General features: G+C 41.0%; 1 protein-coding gene across 1 annotated transcript; it reads left to right on the top strand.

Annotated features, from left to right (window-relative positions):
- The first annotated feature begins 54 nt into the window (after window positions 1–54).
- Window positions 55–16687, top strand: LOC308085516 (double-strand break repair protein MRE11-like). The gene is made up of 20 exons (XM_080428707.1): window positions 55–91; window positions 597–659; window positions 1458–1590; window positions 2753–2913; window positions 3248–3335; window positions 4106–4247; window positions 4377–4491; window positions 5511–5696; window positions 8688–8859; window positions 9045–9125; window positions 10245–10374; window positions 10880–10983; window positions 13177–13347; window positions 13447–13506; window positions 13800–13971; window positions 14385–14471; window positions 14661–14725; window positions 14827–14891; window positions 15107–15206; window positions 16147–16687. The coding sequence occupies exons 2-20, from the start codon at window positions 643–645 to the stop codon at window positions 16186–16188; spliced, it is 2091 nt and encodes a 696-aa protein (XP_080284833.1). The 5' UTR covers window positions 55–91; window positions 597–642; the 3' UTR covers window positions 16189–16687.
- Window positions 16688–19159: the final 2472 nt, after the last annotated feature.

The raw sequence follows: 19159 nt of genomic DNA, 5'->3' as shown, positions 1-19159 counted from the left end.
CACAGTTTGCAGAGAGACTCGCGGCGGGGAACTTTCACTGTGGGAGGAGTCAGTGGGTTGGGACGCTCTGTGTCTGTCGAGGGAAACGAGGGTAGGAAGATTTATCTCTCTCTGACATTTTATCCATAACAAGCTCCAACAGTGATGTGAAATACATGTGTTTCTGATGGGCTAAATCAAGATAACAGCTTAATGTAGCTAATAATGCCAGCTGTTGTCAGTAGGTTCTCTAATGTGCACGGCATGCTTGTTTTTAGCTTAACAGCAAGCTAACATGCACTGTTGTCTGTTGTGCATGAGTCGATCATGACAAGTGTAAATAGTTTGAGACCCAACAGTGTTTTTACCTTTTACTTTACTACTTTTTATGTTTACTCAACCATGCTTTGTGTAACGATGAATTGAATATACTGGAATACAATGGAAATAAGCCCTTTGGGCTTTTTGTGTTATCCTTTTAGCACCTTTTGTACCACTACTTTTTTTTGCAAACTGTTAATAAAGTATTCAACCAATCAAAGGCTTGTAGACAACTAATGGCCTATACAATGTCGTGACTTTCCTTCATTGTTTTATATTTACATGAATATGTGCAGGAGACATCCAGTGTTCACCGTGTGGAGTCTGTCTGTTCCATTCAACATGTCTTCAGAAGCCTTGTGAGTTTGGTTTTGATTTATTTGAATGAAAGTCTTACCATTTTCTTAAATGAGGAAGATAGATAGACCTTTAGTTGATCCCAAAAGGGAAATAAGGTGTCATCACTGTTCAGAGTAGCAAGAAAAACCGATCAGGTGGAGGTATAGTAGAGGAATACAACGACTGTAAATGTACAGTCATGTCATTTACAGTAATCAATTATTTTGTCTTTTGAATGCTTCAGTTGACGTTGCACTGCCGTTTTACTAACTGTACTATTTACATTATTATTTTTCTAACTTGTAGCTGCACAATTATTAATGATAAAAGTATAGAAATTAATGATAAAAGTATAGAAATGTATTAAAGATTTCAAAAATAATAATGAAAATGACTTGACTTAGATCAAGGTTAGTATAATAAATACATTACTATTGAATAAATATATCTGCTGCTATGCTCACGCACCTTATGTCTTACCTCAGATACCATGTGTAAATATGTAGATTATTCTTTTTTTTTGGATTGATCTCTCTTCCCCCTTGCCCCCCTTCTTCTTCAATTTAATTTAATTCAATTCAATAAATAAGAAGTATGATAAGATATAGGTGATAGGTACAAACAAACTGTACACAGTATATGAATGTTCACCTTTCGATTATCTCCAATGAAATGTGACATTTGAATTACTGTCACTGATATTTGCCATCAGATCCATTTGATCTAGTAAGCTTGTGGTTCTATTAAGGTTGTAACTGCAGTGATCGCCCGATTGGTTAAATGACTGTCTAACTGAACCTTTTTGTTTACGTTAATAGAGATGATGAGGATACCTTCAAGATCCTGATTGCCACAGACATTCATCTCGGTTTCCTGGAGAAGGATGCTATCCGTGGCAACGACAGTTACTCCTCTATGGAGGAGATCCTACAATGTGCCAAAACACATGAGGTATACTTCTATGTAGAGTTGTTCCGATACCGATACCGGTATCGTAAAAGCTGCTGATATTGCCTAAAAGCGGTATCGCCGAGCAGTGGTGGAAAAAGTACTCAAATGTTTTACTTAAGTAAAAGTATCAATACTGCAATATAGAAATACTCTGTTACAAGTAAGAGGGGCACGGTAGCGCTGTCGCCTCACAGCTAGAAGGTCCTGGGTTCGATTCCCGCCGGGGATGCTGTGGGCGTGTCTTCTCCTCCGTGTCATCAGCGCCCATACCCTAGGTGGGGTTGTCTCTCAGGGTAGTTAATACCCTCACAAAAACATGTAGTAATCCTGGTCGCTATAACGCCTCCCCCATGACGGCGCCTGATGGAGGGGAAGGGAACTGGTTGGAATAACGTGTTCCTTCCACGCGCTACGTCCAACCGGGGAAACTCCCCCCTGTCAGGTGACAAGAAGGTCAGTTGGCTCTCATGCATTGAAGGAGGCATAAGCTCGGCCCTGAGAAAAATAAGGGTTACAAAATCGCGGGATAAAACATTTAAGAGAGAAAAAAAAGGAGGGATAAGGATGGACCCCTGGGCGACCCATGGTCAACGAAGTATGTGGTTAAACAAATATAAAAAAATATTCTCTTTCTTCTCGAAAATTTTATATTTTAATATAACACGATATTTTGTGGCACAATATTGACATCCCTTGTAGAATATAAAGGATTCTTTCAGGAGCTTCAGAATCTACCTTTATGAAAACTATTGTTTAGGCCTGTCACAATTATTACAGAATTGCCTAAATGCAATTATTTGAGATAATCTCAATTATTTAGCATAATCGTCATAATCGTTCCCATGTTGACAAACATTTTCAAAAAAAATGTGGAAATAGCCGATCTACGATGCGTTGTGAGCTTGTAGATCGGCTAAAGTTATTAAATGTGTCAGTCTTCTTTGTATATTTAGGTTATTTGTCATATCTGGCCTGTGCAACTTCAAAGCCTAAAAGCCAAACAAAAATGAAAAAGGTATTCATATGTTCCAGTGTTCAACGAAACAAAAACAGTTACTCAATTAAATCGTTAATCGCAATTATTTGTGGGACAATTAATTGTCATGCAAAAATGCCATAATCGTGACAGCCCTACTAATTTGTTGTGCTTCTCTGTCTGCAGGTGGATTTCATCCTGCTGGGAGGAGACCTGTTCCATGACAACAAGCCGTCCCGGCGCTGTCTCAACACCTGCATCAGTGCGTTCAGACAGTACTGCATGGGGGAGTCTCCCATCCGCTTCAACATCATCAGTGACCAGGCTGTCAACTTCAGCAACAGCAAGTTAGTCCTGCTTCCTCTTGTGTGGTGCATGTGTTATCCCTGACCTGTTAATCCATTAAGACCGGGAACGTCGTATGATCGTATTATATTTATTTAGTCAACTAAAACTAGACTAAAAGTAAATAATTTCAGATGGCTAAAATCGGACTAAAACTAAACAGAATTTTATTCAAAAGACTATGACTGTAGCTAAATCAAAAGTTTGCTGTCAAAACTTACACTGCTGTTAAACCACTTTAACTTATTTCTTGAACCCCAAGCGTCCATATTCATGAGCCAACAACGGTGTTCATGTTGAATGCAGATGTCATCCTGATGTTTTGTTCATGTGTAGGTTCCCCTGGGTGAACTATCAGGATGAGAACCTTAACATCTCCATCCCTGTGTTCAGTGTCCATGGAAACCATGACGACCCGTCTGGGGTGAGTCTCAGGTCGCACAAAGTGGGGTTAGACCATAGACTGTAAAAAAAAACATGGACGAAGGGAACATGTCACGTGATCCATTGGTTTCTACAGACCAGTTTTGGAGACAGTTTTTCCGGGAATGACTGCTATTGTTGGCTGCAACCGCAGTGAGGGCGGGTCTTCACTCGGTTGAACCAGTAGAAGCCTTAGAAACATACCCTACTTTATCATTAATTAAAAATGTATGGGACCATAATTTACTGAACGCATGATAATTGAAAAGAAAGACTTTAAACCTGCGATTTAAAACAAAGTATTAATGAAAATGTTTACTAAGGTAATAAAATCAAGTATAAAAGTCTGGCCAAAACCTCATTTACTTGAATGGAGTAAAAATGTTTCTGCAGCCATCAGGAGGGGAAATGGCACATCTGCGGGGCCATTAATTAGAACTGCATGCTGATAATGACTTCCTATGTGGCCGTGTGCATTTCCTGAATATACTGTATATGCCAGTGATTCTGAACCTTTTGAATTGCAAGGACCCCCATTTGATAAAAAAATGTGTGTCCCTGGGACCCCAATCTACACTGTAAAGTCCTCAGTGATAATTAAACTCTTGAGAGTGTACAAATTACGGGGTCCGGTTGGTTCCATTTGTACAGTCTCAAGAGTTACAGACATGTAAGGGTTTGTTTGGACCCCTTGGACCTGACGTTGAAAGCCAGTGGTGTTGTGTTCTCATGTTGTGTAATGGTCTTCTTTTCGTGTTTTCTGTCCTCCAGTCTGAAGGTCTGTGTGCGTTGGATGTGCTCAGCTCTTGCGGCCTCCTCAACCACTTTGGACGCAACCACTCAGTGGAGAAGATAGAGATTAGTCCCATCCTCATGCAGAAAGGCAGCACCAAGCTGGCCTTATATGGGATTGGTAGGTGTCTGGAGGAGAGCGGAGGTTGAGGTGTGGTACCCTGCTAAAATTCCTAAAGCATGACTTTTGGACTTTTTGTAACCGTGTGTGTGTGTGTGTGTGTGTGTGTGTGTGTGTGTGTGTGGTTAGGCTCCATCCCTGATGAGCGCCTATATAGAATGTTTGTCAACAACCAGGTAACAATGCTCCGACCCAAAGAAGACCAGGACGAATGGTTTAATCTCTTCACCATCCACCAGAACAGGTGTGTGTGTGTGCGTGCATATGCTACAAAGCCAAAGTGCAGTAACTACGTTTTTGGACACACCGACTTATTTGTGTATCCCAAAGGAACCTCAAGAACAGATGTAAAATTAGTGTAATATCACTTACTGTACGTATATGCCGATATCTCATTTGGCTGACGAGTTGAATCACTTTTAACCCCATTTTTCATTGATTTTTTTTTCCGTAGTTACTGCTCTTTGGCTTTGTAGGGCAGAGTAGGTAGTATTTGTCTTTTTCAAGAACTAGCCAGTTTGCTATAGAGGCTATGCGTGTGACATCATCGCACCCGGAAGTTATGCCGGAACGCCTACTGAGTGGCAAAAAAAATTACTTTCTGGCCTTGACAGCCAATACATCCAAACAGAAAATGTCTATCTGAATCAGATAGAGCTTTTTGATTGTATTAAACATCGTTAAACTCACCAACATGGCAGCTGTACGGAAAGCTTGAATTATCCTCTTTCTATCTGCAGAGTTTTTGTTTCATAAAAATCCACTGTAGACATGTTATGAGCGACTTTCTGTCAAGAAATTCTGTGCAGGTGATTATTTTTCTAAGTGTCAGAGTTTGGAAGCGCTCGTTTTCAGTAACGCAACGTCCTGCTGCTACCTGCATTATGTGCAATTTAGAAACGGGTGGTAAGCAGGACCGTTGAGTGATTTCCAACGAGCACTTCCAAACTCCAATGCTCCATGCTGCTCAATGTTTTGCCACTCAGTCTAGATGAGGGGGGCGCGAAAAGTGACACATGTGCATTGTGCATACTCTCTATTACTGGCACATTTACTGTAATGACACTCAATGTGCTCTGTCCCTGTAAAAAAATAAACCTGTAAATAAAAACTAATGAAAAATACAGAAAATATCAGTATGCTGATGGCATCAACATTATCTTCAAACGCCAGTCCCTGTTGTTGCGTATGGATTAAGGATTTAGTATAAAAATAAGTAATTGTTTTTAAATCTAAGTTTTGACATTTTGTGTCTTGTTGCAGAGCTAAACATGGTCCCACTAACTACATCCCAGAGCAGTTTCTGGATGACTTCCTGGACCTGGTGGTGTGGGGTCATGAACACGAGTGTCTGATCAACCCCACCAGGAACGAACAGAAGCTGTTCTACGTCACACAGCCCGGCAGCTCCGTGGCCACGTCCCTGTCCCCTGGAGAGGCCGCCAAGAAGTACACACACACCACACACACACACACACACACACACACACACACACACACACACACACACACACACACACACACACACACACACACACACACACACACACACACGCAGTGAATGATCAAGAGCCACAAAAATAGTAGATGTACAAACTTGCAGCGTGGCACCAAGTGACACCCTGTGAGCTTGTATATATGCTATTTTTGTAACGCCAATGCAAAAATCTAAAATTACACAGAGCTTTCCCGGGCTTTAACGGGTTAAAAGAGGAACAAAAGGCAAATGAAACAAAAACAACCTTACTGTGTACTGTATTGACAGTCAAATGTGAGTTCTCCTACTCACAGAGTCGTACCAACAAAGCCTACATTTACCAGAATGCATTTGGGGATTCTCTTCAGCTTCAGGAAGTGTCCACTTGTGGGACATACTGTACGTACAGTAGGTGCAAAGCACATCCATGATGCAAGGTCCGCATGGATCAGTCACCACGACTGATTTCAGTCATTTGGATTCTACACAAGTCTTTTATGGAATCATGTCGTGGATCGAAAATAGCCGATCTACAAGCTCACAACACATCTGTGACGCGTTGTGAGCTTGTAGATCTGCTATTTTCGGTTATTCGTTATTTTAAGATGAAACTGAAAGGGTAATAGAAGTGTTCAAACTAGCAATAGAATAGATCATATTAAAGAGTGTTTGAATTGGTCGACCTAGCTATAGAATTAAGCAATATTACACGAGAGGGTGTGCTTTACCGTCATTATTGGCACGCCTGTGATGCGGTCAGGAACGAGCCGAAGCCGAGTTCCGCTATTATCGCGTTCCGCTATTATCGCTATTATCCGTTTCCCTGTAAAGAGAAGAGTTTTTCACTGAGACATTAAATAGTCCCTGTAGCAGCGCTATGAGCCTGAGGCACCGTTTCATCAACACAGCTGAGCTATCAATGCTTGCGCAGTGGAATGAATTCCAGTAGGCTATATGCTCCGTCGTACGACCGTGTCACGTGGCCAAAATAACTGATCTACAAGCTGACAACGCGTCGCGATGGTGACGCGTTGTGAACTTGTAGATCGGCTATTTTCGCCGTGCGATACCTGGCGACGCGTTGTGAACTTGTAGATCGGCTATTTTCGCCGTGCTGTTTGTTTTCCTACTGTGGGACAGCGTGACGTCACAGCACAGCTGTGCCATATATGGTCTAATCAGGTGCGGACTGCAGTGCGGAGTGATTTATTAATGTGATTAGGCCGTGCTATGATGCTGGTTTGAAGCACGGCTAGATAGCTATTTCAACCAATCAGATTGCTTGGTCGGAACTACCTGTTGTATAATACATGTTCAGAGGCATCTTCTATATAAAACCATAATGGTCTCGGATATTTCATAAAAGCAAAGATTCAATCTGAGATTTCTTCAACTGGAATGTAGAATGATGTTTTGTTCATATTTTTTTAATTAGGTTTAGAAAAAATATGAACAAAACATCACAATTCTACATATGGTGCTAATTGTTTAGGAAACACTCTGTTTCACAAATCACAGATTGGGACTTGGCCATGGTCATGAGATTCTATTTAGCTTTAAACCATGAGTCCGGCAGGGGGAAAGAAATTGGAACGCAAGCCAAGACTTTGCACTTAATGTAAGTGCAATTCCCTGTATCTGTGTCACATGGGTTTCACCACTACCCCACCCCCAGTGGCAGGTCCTAAGTCTATGCACTCCAATGGGACAAATGAACGTGAATACAGATTACAGTATGACCAATTCTTGACCAAGCTCTGCCTGTAGTTCTTCTGACACGCCACTGGCTCGCAGTAATACACTAGGTTGCTACAGAGATGCAGACAAACATTGGCAATGAATGGAAATATGGCTGAAAATGGGCAATGTGTTCCTTTAAGAGTGTCAAAGTTGCATGTATGTTCTGGTCTGGGACATGTAGCAGTGTGTTGTGTGGATGTGGTGTTGCAACTATCAATTATTTTGTGATTAATCTATCGATTACGTATCGGTCATCAGTCAGCACGTATCAGTCAACACGATTCTTTTTTTTATTTTATAATGACTATTAACACATTGAATGCCAGTCGCGTAGATCTACGCGAACCTATTTAAAGCCGCAGCGTGCCAGTCGCGTAGATCTACGCGAACCGCCGATTCCCATTGAAATTGCCCCAGGTGCACTTTCCGAATTTCTTTGATCCATTTCCGTTTCCGGTTTCCGGTCGGAAACAGAATTATTCGGGTTCCGGTTTTTTCGATCGTATCCGCTTCCTGTCTGGGATCCTGTTTAAAACTCGATTTTCTCGGTTGTTGTTTTTCTCCTCGCTGATCACTGTTTAGCGTTGATCTGCTGTATCTTCAAGATGGCGGCTCGCATTTGGAAACTATTTTCGCTGGCCGTTTCTCACAGATCCGCTGTGTGTTTAGAACCAAATGAACGCGCACTTTTAACTTATTTAGCGAGGTCTGTGGCGACATGAAAAAAACAAAAAAACAACAATAAAACGCTGGCACTGGTGAGTACATTATGAGATTAAACTCTGGCATGGAATGTGTTAATCAACTAAATCAATTAGTGTGATTAACCAATTAATATTATTTCATACTTAGTCATGCAAGGGTTTTACACAACATGTGATGAGATAATCGCAATTATTTTGCATAATCGTGCAAAATAATTTATATAGTTTCTCTAAATTTTTTGTATAAATTTATAACCCTAACCCTAACGAAATAATTCACATTGTTTCTATAAAAAAATTATTAAAAACCCTGGCAGTGGGTGATTTTATTATGAAAAAACTTTGGTGAATGTGTTAAAAGCCAAACAGAAATGTAATATGTGAACATATGAATTTTTATTCATATGTTCAGTGTTCAACGACAAAAACACAATGAAATCGTTAATCGCAATCGTCAAGTAAAAATGTTTCATAATCGTGACAGCCCTAAGTATAGCAGTATGTTGTGTGTTGATCCAGACACATAGGGCTGCTGAGGGTGAAGGGCCGTAAGATGAACCTGCAGAAGATTCCACTGAAGACAGTGCGTCAGTTCTTCTTCCAGGACGTGGTGTTGGCCGACCACCAAGACCTCTTCACTCCTGATACTCCCCAGGTCACAAAGAAAGTGGCGGACTTCTGCCAAGCCAAGGTGAAACACACACACACACACACACACACACACACACACACACACACACACACACACACAGAGAGCGAGAGGGAGAAAGAAACTTTTATTTTTTGTTACGTCTTGTGTACTGGTGCATAATAGTGAAATTCCTTGTTCACACAACTGTTCAAGCAGCATTTTTTCAACTCTCTTGTGTCTCACAGGTGATGGAGATGCTAGAGGAAGCTGAAAGAGACCGACTGGGCAGTCCTCTCACTCCAGAGAAACCTCTGATTCGCCTCAGAGTAAGATATATAATTGATTGAATACTTTATTTACAGTTTACAAATTATGTCTGACTGCACGTGGTACAGTCAGACATAAAGGCTAAACGGATAACAAATGATAACACTTAGAGAGGCCTGGGAAACAGAAGGTCCCCAGTTTGGCCCCCACCAGTCTACTGCATTAATGGCACTTTCCCACTGCTCCAAATGGTTAGGATGGGTTAAATGCAGAGGACACATTTCCATGATGTGCAAATGTACTGTGACAAACATTACCCCAAAGAAGTGGGGAACAAATTATTATTATATAATATACCTTACCGTGTATATATATTATACTGTATATACCCTATATTATGTACTAGAGGTAAAACAAAAAAAAAGGGGGGGGGGAGAGAGATGGGGAGTGGCATGCAGCAATTCATTTGTTTATTTATTTATTCATTCATTCATTCAATGTCGTAAGGGAAAATAACACACAACAATCAGCACTGGTTAGTTTACTTCCTCTTTGGGCAGAGATGTTTGACAGTGGAACAAAGTCCAACTTCATGCGTAGGAGTTAGTTACTGTATTTGTAAAGTTATTTGTTAAACTGTGTTTACACATATGTTTTACTCCATCTAACAACCAATCAAGCAAAGTCAATGGACTTCTTAGCACACTTCTCCAGTTCACTGGTGAACTGTACATGAGTTACTGTAGGGGTTGAAAGGTATACAGTCATTTAAAATCACATGACAAAAACGTAATGTTGCAATGTTTTAGCATTGCAGCTTTAACCACATGAATCCTAGTGTCCCTTTTCTGGGCATGTCGGCGAACATGGAACACAATTAGGCGAAAATAGGTAAACATTCAGTGAAATCGGCTATTTTTACTATTTGACAGTACAGCAAAGTACTGTATATACTGTAGGTTTAAGTGCTGTGCATTGAACATGTATGGGTTTGGTGTTAATTGATTTCTATGAGCACAGTACTTAGCTACAGTCTTCTGGCAATTATTTTGCACCATTATAGCATCGTCAGAATATAATACAGTTTAACAGTTGGATTTTAAAACCATTTATTTACACAATAAACATTGTAAAACTATAATAAACATCTGAATAGCTTTAATCGTTTTTGTTCCCAGGTGGACTACAGTGGAGGGTTCGAGACCTTCAATACATCACGTTTCAGTCAGAAGTTTGTCGACCATGTGGCCAACCCCAAAGATGTCGTTAGCTTCCTCAGACAACGTGAAAAAAGGGAGGGCATCAAAGGTCTAAATTCAAAAAAATATTTTGCATTTGGCCTGTATTTGCAGGCTGTTTGACTTTTGTTATTCACTGCATATTTAAGCCTAACTTACTCTCCATTGTACAACGGTGTCACACCGTCGCATGCAACACCGTCATATGACAAAGTATGAATAAGCTGTACTGTATATGAGGCTAACCTTGTTACTCACTGTACTGTATATTTACTGTAGAAAAGGCTAACATTGTATTTCATTGTATATCGTTGCTGTCGGGCAGAAACCTCCTATCTCCATATTCTAACTTTTTGTGTTTTTTCGTAACGCCCTACTTTGTTGATCATACTACAACAAAAACATCAAAAGTAGCAGATCCGCAACCTTGAGCTTGTAGATCTGCTACTTTTGCTATTTTTGAATTTGAATCCTGAAAAGTAACAGTTTTGGACATATGAGGTTTCCACCCGACAGTGGGGCGATCTGAACTGTAGATGAGGCTAACATTGTATTTCATTGTATGTGTGCCGTAGATGAGTCGCCTAACATTGACTACAGCCAGGTGTTAAGAAACACTGCAGTGGAGGGTCTGCGAGTGGAGGACCTTGTCCAACAATACTTTGAGGCAGCGGAAAAGGTATGAAACCCCTAGCAACTTAGATGCTAGCCGCATCTAAAGTTACAATGCCCTCCATTGACAAGCGCATTCAGGAAACGGAAAAGTCCTATCTGTCTCTATTAACCCTTTAAGACCGGGAACGCATCTGTGTGTCATTTTAACATTTCTTTGGCTATGCAAAAATAGCAGATATACAAGCTCATAGCACGGCACCGAGTGCCGCGCTATGAACTTGTAGATCTGCTATTTTAGAAAAATTGTGGAAAATGTGTGCACATCTTTGAGCATATATATTTTTTTTTTAACATTTTTAACTCTGTTACAACTTCTGGGGGGTCCCTGGAACAAAATATTTTGAGATGGGAGTCCATGGCCAAATACATATAATTTTTGAGAACCACTGATATTATACGTTTTTTTTTTTCAAAAAACTGTTTAGAAGACATTTGTAGAATTCCCCCAGAAGCAAAGATTTGAGTCACAGATGTTCGCTTTAAAAAACTATGTATTCAAAGATTTGCACACATTTTCATTTAACTCTATAACTGCCAAAGACGTTTATAAACGTCTTTGGGCCTTCAGCTATTGCCTGCCAAAGACGTTTAAAAACGTATTTGAAAAAAAAAAAAAAAAAAATTCTAAAAAGATTGTCTAATTATTTAAGATTGACACCTTTTCGATATTCCAAACGAATAAGGAGATAACAATTCCCAAAGATTTGCTGCTCCATCCACTTCAATGTTAAAATTGAAACGGACAAACAATTCACAATGTTTTTTGGTTTGAAACTACTGGTTTTGAGCTATTTTCAAACATCAAACAACACATGACAACAAGGTCAAATTGACCTCGTTGACATTTGTGAAACCACACCTGAATCTCATCTGTGATTAGAAATTATCTGGGATCAATCATACTGGAGAAAAATATTCTGTGGCTATGCGAAAAGGTACCAAAATCGGTCAAAACCCTGGCAGAGGCTACAGACTTTTTGAAAAAACTCTGGCAGGGTAAGAGTTAATATATATTTTTTTAAAATGCAGATCTACAAGCTCATGAGCTTGTATATCTGCTATTTTTGAATAGCCAGAGAAATCTAAAAATGACACACAGATGCATTCCCGGTCTGAATGGGTTAAATGACAACTCACCAATGTTACAGTTGTGTGGACAGCTTGGGTCATCCTCTTTGTCTCTTTAAATCACTCAACGCCCTGCCTACCATAGATATAGAAACCTAGATACCTCATTGGCCTCTGCAGTTCGTTGGAGCGACCTGTTTCGTATGGTGGCCGCCATACGCGCTGTGATTGGCCAGTGCCCGTCCCCCCCGGAAATGGGGGGAACGGGCACTGGCCAATCACAGCGCGTCTTTTCCAGGACTTGTCAGAATCTAGTTGTCCCGCCCCCACCTGCCTCTCATTGGCCTACTGAACGCCCCCTTCTGTGACGCACGCGGAAATTTCCAGCTGTCCCCCAAGGAAGCTTGGGAAGCGGAAGCGCGCCCGCCATACAGACGCTTCAGAGCCAGAGGAGGCGTCTACCTTTATATGTCTATGCTGCCTACCACCTGTTTCGAAACTGCACACATGCAGGACGTCGAGTGGTTTAAAACGAGCGCTTCCCAACTCAAGCACTTGCATTTAATCATGGCTGCACGTAGTTACAGTACATACATGTGTATACATACATTAATACGTGTCTTCATGGCATGTTTTGTATTAATAATCTACGTCTGCAAAGTAACTAGTTACTAAAGCTGTCAATATTGTAGTGGAGTAAAAACTACAGTATTAGCCTCTGAGAAGAAGTATTAAGTATTAAAAGATACAAATAAGTAAAGTAAAGCAGTGGTTCTCAAAGTGGGGGGTCCTTGGAGGTGTTCCGGCGGGTCCCCAGCAAAATGTGTTACCGTGGGTATTTAAAAATGGCAGATATACAAGCTTACAGAGCGGCACAAAGTGTGAGCTTGTACATCTGCCATTTTTTAACAGTAAAAATCTTGGAAGTGTTTTTTACACAAATCTTCTCTTCTGGGGGTCCCTGGGACAAAACATTTTCAGATGGGGCCAAATATATATCAATTTGGGGGTCCTTGGCATAAGAGGGTTTGAGAACCAGTGAAGTAAAGTACCTCAAAATTGTACGTACAGTTCTTAGAGTAAATGTTATTAGTTTACATGCCACCACTGTGTTTGTGCACCTCTCCAGAAGGTGCAGCTCTCCCTGCTTACGGAACAAGGCATGGGGAAGGCCATTCAGGAGTTTGTGGACAAGGACGAGAAGGACGCCATTGAGGAGCTCATCGCCTTCCAGCTGGACAAGACGCAGCGACACCTACGGGCCAGAGGAGTCAACTCGGAACAAGATATCGACACAGAGGTAGGAGAGGAGAGGGGAGGACTGGGGGAATGGCAGAATGTTTTTTACATGGTAGGCAAACACTGCTGTGAGACTAACGTGAATCGTCTTTTTCTTCAGATCCAAATGTTCAGAGATTCCAAGAAGAACACCACTGAGGAAGAGGAAGAAATCAAAGAGGTGATTAATGAACCCATTAACGCACAGTCCATACGCCCGCACACAGTAGGGTCCGGCAATCGTCTCCTATTTAGAACATCGTGTTATCATTATGATTGAGTTAGTTGCACACAGGTGTCGCGCACCGAAAATGCCCGATCTATAAGGTCACAACGTGTGACGTTTTGAGATTGCATGCCCTGGACACAACCCTAACTCTCTGCTCCCTCTCGCCCTCTCTTTCTTTCCCTCTCTCTCTCTCTGTCTCTGTCTCTCTCTCTCTCTCTCTCTCTCTCTCTCTCTCTCTCTCTCAGGTTATGAACCGAGCCAAGGCGCACCGTCTGGAGCGGGGGGAGGAGCCTGCGGACATATCAGAAGGGCTGGACATCGCGATGGACTCCGATGAGGGTTCGGCCCCACCCCCTCCCCCTACACGAGGCAGAGGCAGCCGTGGTGGGAGGGGCAGTCGTGGTGGGAGGGGCAGAGGTGTGTTCTTCTTGACATTTCTTTAAAGATTTTTGGGCATTTTCTGCTTTATTTGACAGCGACAGTGTGTAGAGAGGCAGGAATGGTAGGAGACAAAGAGAGAGAAGGAAATAGAGCAAAGCATCTTGGGTCACAGAAGGGTCGTCGGAACGCGACCCTTTTTCTGTGACTGCTGCTGCAGTGCATTAAATAAATATTCGAAATGCAATTTTATGAGTGCCTTTTTCTTATTAAGTTATTATATATAAGTTATTGAGAACAAAGTCTCTTGTACAACAACAACTTGGCCAAAAAGACTAGAGTGATCGGCAGACTGCACACAAAAACAGCAACATTAATACAAACAAATAGCACAGAAAGACAATGACATGAATTATAATTGGTGTTCATCATGTCCCGTTCTGCCCGTCCAGGTGCATCTGACGCTGAACCAAAGCCAGCCAGTAGAGGCCGCAACCAGAAATCCTCAGCCCCAACACAGAGCAGAAACATCATGGAAGGTACAGTAGCAGTGTGTGCCCTGCACGTGTGTGCTAGTCAGGCTTCAACTCTAAATCCTTGGAAATCTTAGTATGTTTTCAACAATATTTTCACCCTACTCTTGACTTCCCCCTCCTCCATTTCTCCGTTTCATATCATCACCATATTTTCCATCTCTCTCTTTCTCTGTTCTTCTTCCTCGCTCGCAGCATTCCAGGCTTCGTCCCAACGGCCGCCTCGGGCCGGAGCGGCCAAGTCCTACGCAGGAGACGACGTACGTTTACCCACAAGGCAGACACACACACACCCCAGCTTTTATTCTGCATTTCCATTTGTTTCCTTTTATGTCTCACCCGTTGTTTTATCTGTTTCCAGATAACCATTGATGACTCTGATGAAGAGTCTTTTCCCGTAATGAAAGCCACCCGACCCACTCCGAGGTATGTTTCTTGTTTTCTGGACTAATTTCCCTGAAGGGTGATTCATACGCAGTTGCACGTTAGGGCCGCAACAAAATGTCAAAAATGTACGCAGCGTGACGAATTGTGAGCTTGTAGATCGAGTATAAATCAGGCATAAAGTGTGAAGTTGCTTGGCCTCTCCTGTTTGTATGCTGATAAGTATTGTGCGCTCTAATCTTCTCAATCTTCCCTAGAACGGCCCAGAGCTCGGCAGCGTCCTCATTCTCCTCCAGAAGTCAGAGCCAGAGCCAGTCCTTTAAAGGAGTGGCATTTGATGACAGTGATGATGATGAGGTGAGGTTTTTTTCTTTATTTATTTTTTGTTGTTGCATTTTTTTGCATTTTGTTATAGTAGGGGTGAAGAGATTAAAACGAATTAAAGTGAATCCATTTGAATTAGTAATCGAATGGTAAATTTAGTGATGCATCCGGTAAAAATGTTAAAATGCTATTTACAAATAAAGCAAAACGCGAATGCTTGCCTTGGTTCCTTATTATGTTTTTGACTGACAGGGAAACGTATTAAGGAATGTCTGTTTGAATTCAGATTTTTCAATTTCTTTTTTTATTTAAGCACAAACAACACAAATAGAAACACAGAACAGAACACAATCAACAAAACACCAAAAATGTATTAAAAAAGCCCCCAAAAAAACACGGTAGCCCACAAACATCACTGTACAAATAAAACGTATTAATGTTGCTGTCTATTCTTGCTAGTGAGAGCATGGCTGAATCGTGTGCCAATTTCCAAGTAGTCATACTCTTAATAGAGTATCGAAGTCCTGACGTCACTCCGTTATCCCCTGGGGCACAGATGTATTTTTTTCTATTGAAAATACCATAGTCATCTTAGCATCGTGTCATATAAGAACTGTGTTCCACAACAAATCAGCCCTGCGATTCTGTCAGGTATGTGACTGTGTCGTTTATGATATTGAGTTACATTTGATAATGTCTGTGAAAATGTATTTATTTTCTTACTCTTTGGGTAAATTAGTCAAATCTCCAGGCTCATTTGTTTCTTTTTGGAACACGGTTACACAATGCTATTGAAACTGGTGGTATGGTATTTTCAATGGAAAAACTTTACCCAGGGGGATAGCGACCTCTAGTGGCGGTGATGTCAGACTTCGGTTATCTATTGTTTTAGCAGTTGTTTCTTTTTCTCTTACTCTCTTTTTTTGTCTGTCTGTCTGTCTGTCTGTTTGTTCATCCTCTCTCCATCATCCAGGACGATCCATTTAAGGGTCCCACAAGTCGTGCACGGAGATAACCACAACCACATATACAATCTGTTGATGGGTTTGATTAGCTGACAAGCTATAAAGTAAACAAACATATGTTTCGCTAGTTAATAGCGGCTCTCAGTGGTTCCACTTGACCTTTTTGTTTGGGTTCTTTTTATTTAGCACAATGTAGCTCTCTTTTTGCATAATTTATTTTGGTACCACCTGAGTGGACCAAAAAAAAATATGCAGAAAGGGAGCTACAGTGTGCAAACTTTTATTTTGTCCACAAGTTTTGTAGTTCAGCACCTGCCTTTAATTGGAAAATGGATGTGTGCGATCCTCATTGTTCTTTTTATTTAGGACAGGTTGCTTAGACCTAAAACCTCCCCAGCTCTCACACTGTCACCACCTGCTGGCCAACTGTAGAACTGACCCGTGATATGCCCAGCAGTTTTTGGTTAACACTAACCAGTGTTGTTTTGTTATTGGTCTGTGTTAGACCCTCATTTTCTGATGGGAATCAATAAAAATGGTTCTTTTTCACAAAAAATGACTCTTTGTTTCTCTGACACTTTTGCGTCGCCCTCTCCTCTCAGGGGCACGATCTCTATTGTAAGCCTATGATATTTGGTCTAAATTAGCTTGTATCATTGGACAGTACTATTCAGTATTTCTTCGAGTATATATGTCCGACAAGCTGGAAATATTCGGAGCATTCCCATATTAAGCTGATAATGTTTATTTACATGCACGTGACACACACACACACACACACACACACACACACACACACCCACACACTAGACTCTAAATAACCCCCAGTTAGATCAGTTACTGTACAGTGGTGCTTCTTAACTATGCTCTAACTAACTGGTTCTCAAAGTGGGTCCGGGCACCTCCACGGCCCACAGGCCCTTGAGGGGGTTCCAGGGGTCCCCAGCAAAATATTTTTTTCATAATTAAACATGCTCTGAAAATGCATGTGACCCCACCAATTCTGAAACCTTTAAAGGGATAGTTCACTAAAAAAAAATCTTTTTTTCTATCGATTAGTCATGGAGACTTGAATTCATGGATATTTTTTTGTTTTTGTCGCATTCCTAAGCCAATAATTTGATGACCAGCGGACCGATAGGCAACGGTTCCGGTAGGAGACACAAAGGAGACTCTTTGTGTCTCCTACCGGAACCGCTGCCGGTTATCAAATTATTGGCTTAGGAATGCGACAAAAAATATATATATATCCATGAATTCAAGTCTCCATGGGGTGACTGATAGAAATAAGTAATTTTGAGGGTGAACTATCCCTTTAAGAGTAAAACATTCTGTTCTGTCAGGGAAGATTCATGTCCTTGTCAGATCATACATCCAACACGACTGTTGTGAATATGATATAACGTACTGCACAGCATTACTGAAAGCCAAATGATAAGACAATGAGGCATAGGAATATACTGTACAATATGTTTGATTTTATTTATTTACCTGGGACGATGCACATTAATCAACATTTCAGTTTTCACATCAATGCAAATGAGCCAGAGTTAGAAAAGAGCAAATTTTCATCTGTAGGCCTAGTCCCTGAGCAGGTTGTTAAAATTGGTGATCTATTACTATCATGGATTCATGTGTATTTTCAGACATTTCAGCACTTAAACCCTCAATACTTAGTAAATTTGACCTTTGACTCTGTACTTGGTCTTCTCTTTTTTTTCTTCCCCTCTACACCAAACCTCTTTGCCGAAAATAGACGATGTACTAGCTCACAACACTTTGCAGCGCTGTGTAAAAAAAAGATCCTATCACACAAAGATTTGGCGGTCCCCCTAGTAACTCTGAAGACCCCCTAGGTGTCCCGGACCCTCTGATGGAGACCCATGCTATACGTCCTATAGGAAATTCATCACATCACTTTCAACATGGCGTCACTTTACTTTGCTTGTCATTATAGGTGCTTATTTTTTTCTGTTTGTTCAAAAATAGTCAATTTACAACCTCACAACGTGTCGCAATGTGGTACTTTGTGAGCTTGTAGATTTGCTATTTTCTGGGCCAAAGTGATTTATGCATTGGAATATTAGGAACATTTCTGCAAACAAAGTAATTCTGTAAATGAAACCCTTCAAAAAAGACCATTTTGAGTTATTTTTCTTTATCAGAAATGATCTTTAACAAAATGCAAATGACATGTGAGCATATTAGATAGAAATATTTAACTGGGATTGATGCAAAATATGTATGTGATGACACCAGTAAGACCATTTAAGTTATTTATCTGTTAATCTGCAGGTCCTGTATCTATTATTATTATGATAAATATACCTTTATATATAATTTTGAAGGCCAAATTAATCAATTTCTTGTTGTAGTGTGTTCAGGTGTAGCTGACAGCTATATAATAGTGACAGACTGGGTGTTCTATTTGGCTTCATGAGCAGTTGAGTTTCTATTTTTTTTAAAGGAGAGCAAAGAAGGCAATGTCCTGATTCTTGATGTAATTTCCCCCTAACTTAATTATTCTTTACACATTATAATTACAGTTGAATGCTATGGTGTAATGCAATCATGCGAGAGTGCGAACTAGGCAACACCAACTCGGGACTCCTGAATCGTTGCCTTCCACACCCTAGTCTAGCATCAGGGTCTTGAGCTCTGCAGTGTTGTTGGCTTCGATGTCGTGCCACAGTGTGTCTACGTAGGTGGTGTGCCTCTTTCCCCTCCTAGCTGTGCCTTGTGTAGTTTGCTCGCCACCAGTCCGGGTGCCTGACACAGTGCCCAGCCAGCCTCATCCTTCTCTCTCTGACCTTTGTGACCCGTGAGAGGCCCCCGTAGAGGTTAAAAGCCATAAATGAATCAGCCATGAAGCCTTTATATACAGTAAGCGTCTAGACATTTTATGATTGACACAAATGATTTGATGCAATCTTTCATCTTTAATAAAACCCAAAAGCAACTTCTGAACTAGCATCACAGACCACTGGGTTGGTTCACAAGATGGCAGTATAGCACCACCTG

This window comes from Gymnoscopelus braueri (genome assembly GCF_963280865.1).
Source record: "Gymnoscopelus braueri genome assembly, chromosome: 5".
NCBI classification, from domain to species: Eukaryota; Metazoa; Chordata; class Actinopteri; order Myctophiformes; family Myctophidae; genus Gymnoscopelus; species Gymnoscopelus braueri.
Note: the sequence above shows the minus strand (reverse complement) of the source record. Positions and strands in the feature narration are given on the sequence as shown.

Coding starts and splice junctions, on each gene's coding strand:
- LOC308085516 (XM_080428707.1), top strand. Junction 2,914..3,247: donor GTCAACTTCAGCAACAGCAA/GTTAGTCCTGCT, acceptor GTTCATGTGTAG/GTTCCCCTGGGTGAACTATC. Junction 13,507..13,799: donor AAGAGGAAGAAATCAAAGAG/GTGATTAATGAA, acceptor TCTCTCTCTCAG/GTTATGAACCGAGCCAAGGC.